Consider the following 7,540-nt stretch of genomic DNA (forward strand, 5'->3'; position numbering starts at 1 on the left):
TTATTATTATTTTTAAATGGTCCTCTAACAGATTGAGGCTGCAAGTTCAGATTGAGTCTTGCTCAACTGGGGGCCACTTCCTGAGCCTTGCTCTGCTCTTAGGTCCCTACTGTTCCCATACAGGACGAGTCACAAGTAACTCGGTGAGCCTTCCTGGTAAAATGCAGGTGGAATGGCTTAGTCAACAGGAAAGAGGTGGGCAAGGAAAATCCCAAGAAGAGGTGGTGGCAATATAAGAGCCAGAGTCAAGGAAGGCCTTAGTGGTCTCGAGTTCTCTCATGGAGCCTTCAGGCCCAAGTCAAAACCGTTTTCATCCTTGGGGCAGAAGGGTGGGACTGGATTGGGCTGTTTTGAGAAAAAGACTCCTGTCACGAGGCAGAGTAAAATTATCTACGCAATCTTTGAAAGCGTCCGGCTCGGAATCCTCCGGTTCGTAAGTGAAATGCGCAAAAAGCCGGGTCTCTTTAATCCTTCCCGAGAGGGAGTCGTCCCAATTCTACAGAGAAAGGAAACGGGTCCAGAAGGGCAATGACCTATTCGGGATTAGGACCCGTTTTCTGCCATCCCCGTTCTCGGCTCTTTCGGAGCTCCCGGGGGTCCTCAGATCCACCCGCGTCTCCGCAGCCTACCCTAGGCCAGACTGAGGGCTGTCCCCGCCTCCCGGGGCGGGGTTAGAGATGCCCCCACCTGCGGCTTCTGGAACGCAGAGAGCTCCCAGGTGGGCTGCGGCACTGGGAGGGGTCCCTACGGGAGGGGTCCCTCCCGGGCGCGGCCGTGATTGGTGCGCAGGGGCCCGGGGGCGGTAAAGGGAAGGGGCGGGCCGGCGCTGGACAGGGAGGGTTTTCTGCGCCCGCCGCCGCCGAGGCTGCCGCCCGGGTGAGCGCGAGGCCGCTCGAAGACCCGGCTCTTCGTTTCCTCCGCAGCCCCGGCTCCTATCCTACCATGAACGCCAGCGGCCCGGGCTACCCGCTCGCTTCGCTCTACGTGGGCGACCTGCACCCCGACGTGACCGAGGCCATGCTCTACGAGAAGTTCTCGCCCGCCGGGCCCATCCTGTCCGTCCGCGTGTGCCGCGACGTGGCCACCCGGCGCTCGCTGGGCTACGCCTACATCAACTTCCAGCAGCCCGCCGACGGTGAGCCCCGGGGCAGCGGGCGCGGGAGGGGACAGACCGACGGACTGACACCGAGGGACGGCATCCGGGGCTGGGCCGCCCGCGCTTTCGTCTTCCATTCTGCAGCCAGGGAAAATACAGGGCGTTGGAAGGGGCCCGGCTCCGAGACAAGAATTTGCAATTACTGTGTGGTTCACTGATTCTGTTCCACGTTACAGAAGAGATAGATTAAGGCCGAGTGAAAACAGCTAAGGGTTTTGGGGTCAGGCAGACCTGGGATAGAAACCCAGCTGCTGTGTGACATTGGACAAGTTACTCAACCATTCTGAGCTTAAGTTGGCTGTCGGGAGAATGGGAGTCCTACCTGCCTGATAGAATGGTTGTGAGGGTGAGATTCAAAGCACCTGGTGAGGAAGGTGCCAAGACGGCACACCTGGTGAGTGGGGAAGCCAAGAGAGCTGGGCCGGCTCTGGCCTCTGGGGGCAGCTGCCCTGAATTCTACATCTGGTGCCTCCAAGGACTGGAGCCCTGAAACGCGGCCTACTCCAGGCTCTGAGGCCCATTCTCAGAGCTGATAGGACGGAGCTTGTCTGCAGTCTGTTGAGTGGAGAGGATAGAGAGTAAAGCACCAGGTTTTGCTGGAGCTCTGCTACTAGGGTGTGACCATGGGCAAGAAGACTTCACCCTCCTCACCTCTGCAGCTGTCAAGCGGGCTAAGGCTTATTCCCCAGTAGCATAAAGAATAGAGACATGGCTGGTCTCTATGAAGTATCCCCGGTATCATTTGGTACATTGTAAGCACTCTTAAGTGATAACCTAAGAAAAATAATAGTAGCTGTAACATTGTGGTGTGAGACTCCAGAAAAAACCAAAAATTCGGTTTTTTGGTTTGCCCCAACCAAAACTAAAAGAGGGCACCCTTACTCCAGGTCTCCTGGGTGGATGGCGAGGTTCCCCTGGGCAGGGGTTTGTGGGGGGAGGGGCTGTTCTGCAGAGCCCGTTTCCCAGCAGGTGACTGAGTTGGATTCCAGGGTCCTTCCCCTTTGCTGTGTTTTACCTCACCTCCTGCCTCTTCCCGTCTTCCTCCAAGCCCTTACCTTTTTGGTGCACTTCATAGATGGGGAAATGCAGAGAGGAGAAGGGATTTTGCCCCCCGGGTGTTTGTAAAAGGACTAGATGGAGAACCCAGACTTCCTGAAACTGTTCCACTGTGTTCCCCACAGCCCTCCTCCATGCCTCTGAAACTGGCAGGATCTCCAAGCAGGGAATAGCATATTACCTGGGAGGGAACAGCTCATAGAAGTGGCAGGAGGATGGGCATGGGCTACTGTTTTCAGACATATCGCTGTTTACCAAACTTCTATTTTGTGTCAGGCACAAAGTATAAACAAATCGCCTTGCATATCTTATTTAATTTTCAGTCTGTCAACAACCTGGAGATAGGTGGTATTATCTCCCTTTGTTGGGTGTAGAAAGGTAGATAATATTATCATCATCCCCACTTTACAGGTGAGGAGCAGGCTCAGAGAGGCGTTCTCTTCCCCCAAAGCCAGGCTGCTTGAGATCAAATTTCAAATCTGCTGTTCAGCACCTCTGAAGTTTAATTTCCTCAAACTGCTGCCACCTCTTGTCATATGGACCCCTGCTTTGCATGGTGTGCTTTAGAGGCCGGAATAGACCTGGCTCTGCCACAGACCTTTCTCCTTTCTGAGCTTCAGTTTTCCCATCTGTAAAATGGAGATAGGAATCCATACTCATATGGCTACGGTAAGGAGTTAAATGAAATCAGAACTGGGAGGCATATTAAGATTAATACACATTAATTCTCTGTTTATCCCTCCTGAGCCTTCAGGTTCTTATCCCAGGTGACACTCAATGACTTTTTTTTTTTTTTAGCTCCCAATTAAGCACTTTGGCAGTTTAGGGTAGGAAAATCTTAACTTGATCCTTTTTCTCCTCTTCCTGTCCAGCGGAGCGGGCACTGGACACAATGAACTTTGAGATGATCAAAGGCCAGCCCATCCGCATCATGTGGTCCCAGCGAGACCCAGGACTTCGCAAGTCAGGTGTGGGCAACATCTTCATCAAGAACCTGGAGGACTCCATTGACAATAAAGCTTTATATGACACCTTCTCTGCCTTTGGGAACATCCTCTCTTGCAAGGTGGGTGTGCCTCTTTGGGGGGCAGGAATCAGTGTCAACTATCTGGTATAGTAGAGGGATGCCAAACTACACCTCACTTCACAGTTTACAAGTAAACTGTAAAGCTCCAAGTACAACAAGTAAAAGTAAAAGCCCCATGAGCATGTAGCCACTTTTCACAGTGAAGCTCCAAGTATAGCAAGCACTTGAATGGTAGCTTTTCCTTCAGTTTTATCTTCCCAGCACTGTCAGAGGCATTGATACCTCTGTTATCAGTCAGCTCTTGCTGTGTAACTACTTCTAAACTTAGTGGCTATCAACAACAACCACTCATCTAGCTCATAATTCTGCAGTTGGCAATTTGGGCTGAGTTCAGCTGGGCAGTTCTCTGGTCTTGGCTGGGCTCCCTCATATGGCCACTAAAAGCTGGATGGCAGCTCCCAGTGGGCATGTGAGGGAGTGGCTGATTGTCAACTGCAACATCTTGGCTTTCCTCCTGATGGTCTTTTATCCTCCAGCAGGCTAGCCCAGGCTATTCTCGTGGCAGTCGCAGGGTCCCTGAAGATGGAGGGTAGAAGCTCACCAGGCCTCTTGAGACTGAAACTCAGAACTGGCACACCATCACTTCCACTGCATTCTGTTTAGTTAAAGCGAGTCACAAGGCCTGCGAACATACAGGGTGAGAGGGCAGCAGAAATTATAGAATGAAGGGTGTGGCTACAAGAAGGCCAGTAACTAGGGCCATCATGGCAATCAGTGGACCACATCTTATTCTGAAGATTTCTAATACTAGACCGTAAGTTCTTTGAGAGTAATGACCTTTCTCTTAGTCATCATTGTATCCCAGTATCTAGAATAGGTGCTCAATAAATATTTGTCAAGCAAATGAATGTCTTATCATTTGAGAAGGGCTCTGATTATTTCTCTGACTTTGTATATGAGGATGTTGAGGATCACAGGCCATGGTCAATGTGTCCTGACCAGAGGGCCTCAACCTGGGTGTTCTGCCTCTAGGTTTTATGAGGATGGCTGGTCAGTTACCCCTGCAGCCTTTGGAATAGATGGGGGGAGTTGTGGTGACTTCTGTGTTAGAACTTGTATTGATGGTGTGCCAGGCACAAACCTTCAGTTCTCAGCTAGTGCTCACAACTTCCCTGTGAATGAGGGGCAATCTCTGTGGCTCAGAGGAGCAGACTGAGACTTGAGGAGGTGCAGTAGTGTGCTAAGGGTTCTCCGCAACAGAGACAGGGCTGTTTCCTGTTTTTGAGGATGAGTGGAAGAAAGAAACTCTTAACTGTGTGGTAGATTCTTCCAATAATAATGGCATATTTATCAAATACTTTCTATGTGTTAGTTTCTCTGCATGCATGGCCACACTGGATTTTCCACCACAGCCCCTTAAGATGTAAATGGAAGGATCCCTGAGTTGCATTTGAGGGCAGACAGCTAGGGTTACTTGTCTACAGCTGTGTGTTGTACAGGGGAGCAGGATTAGTGGCAGAGCCAGGATTTGAACCAGTGAATTTGCCAGCTTAAATGAAGCTAATTTAACAGGAAACAGTATGTCTTTCCCCCTTATCCAGGCCTTGACGCTTCCTCTGGGCCACTGAGGATTGGACCAAAGGCTCTGCGTGGTCAGGCCTGATAAGGTCCTGTCATGGTTAGAAACAAGGTGCAGGGCTGGCCAGTTAGCTCAGTTGGTTACAGCATGGTGCTGACAGTACAAGGTCCAGGATTCGATCCCTGCTCCAGCCAGCAGCCAAAAAAAAAAAAAAAAGGTACAGTGTGATCCCTACCCCCAGGAGCTCTCAGGTTGGTTGGAGATGGAAAGACTTATAGAATAGCTAAAAACTGGGCTCTGAGGGAGAACCATAGTGATCTGTGTAGTCAGCGGCCCAGGAAGGAGAGAACCATTAGCTGGTCCAGACAGGTTTCTGTAGCCCGGTGGGAAGAGCACTAAACCTGAGTCAGACCACCTAAATGCAAAGCTCAGCCCTTTCGCTTAGCAGAGAGGCAGCATAACGTAGTGGGTCAGACCTTGGACTTTGGGGTCAAACTTTCTGGGTTCAAATCTTGCCTCTTCCACTTCCTGGCTATGTGACCTCTACATACCTCAGTTTCCTCTAACAGCGGCAGTGGTAGAACCTACCTCATAGAGTTGTATAGGCCATGAAAAGGTACATGGCACACTGCTGAGCATCTAAGTGATAACTATAATAAAAAATTGCTTCTGCTGCCTGGCTAATCTTGGACAAGTCATTTATTCCCATTTTCTCTCTGGGACTCAGAGGATAAGAATTGCCTGGAAGGGTTCTCATAGCAAATATAATAAAATAAGTATGTGATGCCCATAGCAGGTACTTGATCCAGAGTGAGGACCCAGTCAGTGTGATTAAATCTGAATGGAAGATCTGGGGCTTGAGTCAAAAGTGGAATTACTCTGGGACTGGAGAAGTGGAGGGGTGTATGTGTGCTGGGCATGGGTTTGGAAGCAGGACTTATTGTGCAGGGCCCATTGAAGAGCCTTGAATGCCAAGTTGATACAGTTCTGTGGATAGTAGAAGCTACTAGAGGTTAAAGGGACGTGGTCAGAATTACATTTTAGAAAGAGGATCCCAGTGGTCGGTGGAAGTTGGGGTGGTTGTCTAGGCAGAAAATGCCACTTAGCTGAGCTGGGGCAGTGGCTGCAGGGATGGGTGGAGCTGTGGTCACCTTGAAATGGGAGTTAGTGGTCTTACTTCAAGCTCAGCAACAGGGATGGGAACTATGTGAACTAGAAGGTCTTTCCCTGTTCAGGTTCTTCCTAACTTGAGTCAGGAGGGTTAGAGAATGGGAGTAGGATGTTTGTGCTGCTTTTAAAAAATTGAAATGAGCTTGTTGTTGAAATAATATATGAATTGGTAAAGGTGGAAGGGAAGTAGGAAAGAAGGCTCCATCCTTTTTGGCCCTAGTCCCCAGAAATAATCATTATTAACAATTCAGTATGTGTCTGTTTCAGAACTTCTGGTATGTAGATGCCCACTTTAACCCAAATGGGCTTGATTTTCTTTTTTTTTTTCCGTGTAACAATATGTCTTACAGATAACTGTCAGCCATGTAATCTACCACGTTCTTTTCAACTGTGCACGTGCAGTAGACTGTATGAATGTGCTATAATGTACTTAACCAGTCACCACTTGGTGGATACTCAGGTTGTTTCCAGTTTGCTGTTAGAAAAAAGGATGCAGATATGGGGTTTGACTCTAATCCTCTTGTCCATCACCTTAGGAAGACAATTAACAGCTGGTCTGTGGTATAGATGAATCCTGTGCTCATTTTGAGAGTGCTCTCCCTTCCTGTTACCTTAAGCAGGTAGCTTGATCTCTCTGAGCTTAGTTTCTCATCTCTAAAATGGGGCTGTTGGGTGACAAAGGATTGTCTTTTACATCACAGGCACTCAGACATTGGTCATATCACCTTTGCCATTCTCCCCCTGAACCCTCTGGTGGATGCTCTCCCTGTCCTTCCTCCCTGTGTCCCAGGTGGTGTGTAACGAGCATGGCTCCCGGGGTTTCGGCTTTGTCCATTTTGAGACCCACGAGGCCGCACAGCAGGCCATCAGCACGATGAACGGGATGCTGCTGAACGACCGCAAAGTGTGAGTGGCTGGGCCCCGGGGAGGGGCCGAGGCTGAAGGGACAGAATCGTGGCACTGCCAGTTAGGAATTGATGTTGTCCACCACGGTCTAATGGACACCAGGCACTGAGCAGTGGACGGTCTTCTCCCTCGAAATGTGACCTCAGACAAGTTTCTCAATCCCTCAGGGCCTCTCTTTCCTCCTGTAAAAATGGAGCTAATGGGCCGGCCTGTGGCTCACTCGGTAGAGTGCGGTGCTGATAACACCAAGGCCACGGGTTCGGATCCTATATAGGGATGGCCGGTTTGCTCACTGGCTGAGCGTGGTGCTGACAACACCAAGCCAAGGGTTGAGATCCCCTTACCGGTCATCTTTTAAAAAAAAAAAAAAAAAAAAAAAAAAAAAAAAAAAAAAAAAAAAAAAAAAAAAAAAAAAAAATGGAGCTAATGATAAGTGTTAGAGGATTGTTCCGAGGAGGAAATGAAGTGATGATTTTGAAATTCTAGAGGGAATGGCTAATGGCCAAATCATCAGTGGATTCAGTGATTTCATCTGTTTTCCAGTCCTCTCAGTATGGCTGTGATTTTTTTTTTTCCTTAAACCTTTTGTGTGTTTGATGGGATTTTGGGGTAGAAAGAAAAAGAAGGCTATGCTTACCCTGCCATC

The 7,540-nt window shown here is 49.4% G+C and overlaps 1 protein-coding gene across 2 annotated transcripts in view; it reads left to right on the plus strand.

The window, feature by feature from the left end:
* The first annotated feature begins 942 nt into the window (after window positions 1-942).
* Window positions 943-7,540, plus strand: part of PABPC1L (poly(A) binding protein, cytoplasmic 1-like) — a 24,684-nt gene continuing 18,086 nt past the window's right edge. For both annotated transcript variants that reach the window (XM_008588980.1, XM_008588981.1), the window contains exons 1-3: window positions 943-1,135; window positions 3,085-3,278; window positions 6,779-6,894. In XM_008588980.1, the coding sequence (XP_008587202.1) occupies window positions 943-1,135; window positions 3,085-3,278; window positions 6,779-6,894 (503 nt within the window). The remainder of the gene's footprint in view (window positions 1,136-3,084; window positions 3,279-6,778; window positions 6,895-7,540) is intronic.

The sequence above is a fragment of the Galeopterus variegatus genome, unplaced genomic scaffold (assembly GCF_000696425.1).
Source record: "Galeopterus variegatus unplaced genomic scaffold, G_variegatus-3.0.2 Scaffold5139, whole genome shotgun sequence".
NCBI classification, from domain to species: domain Eukaryota; kingdom Metazoa; phylum Chordata; class Mammalia; order Dermoptera; family Cynocephalidae; genus Galeopterus; species Galeopterus variegatus.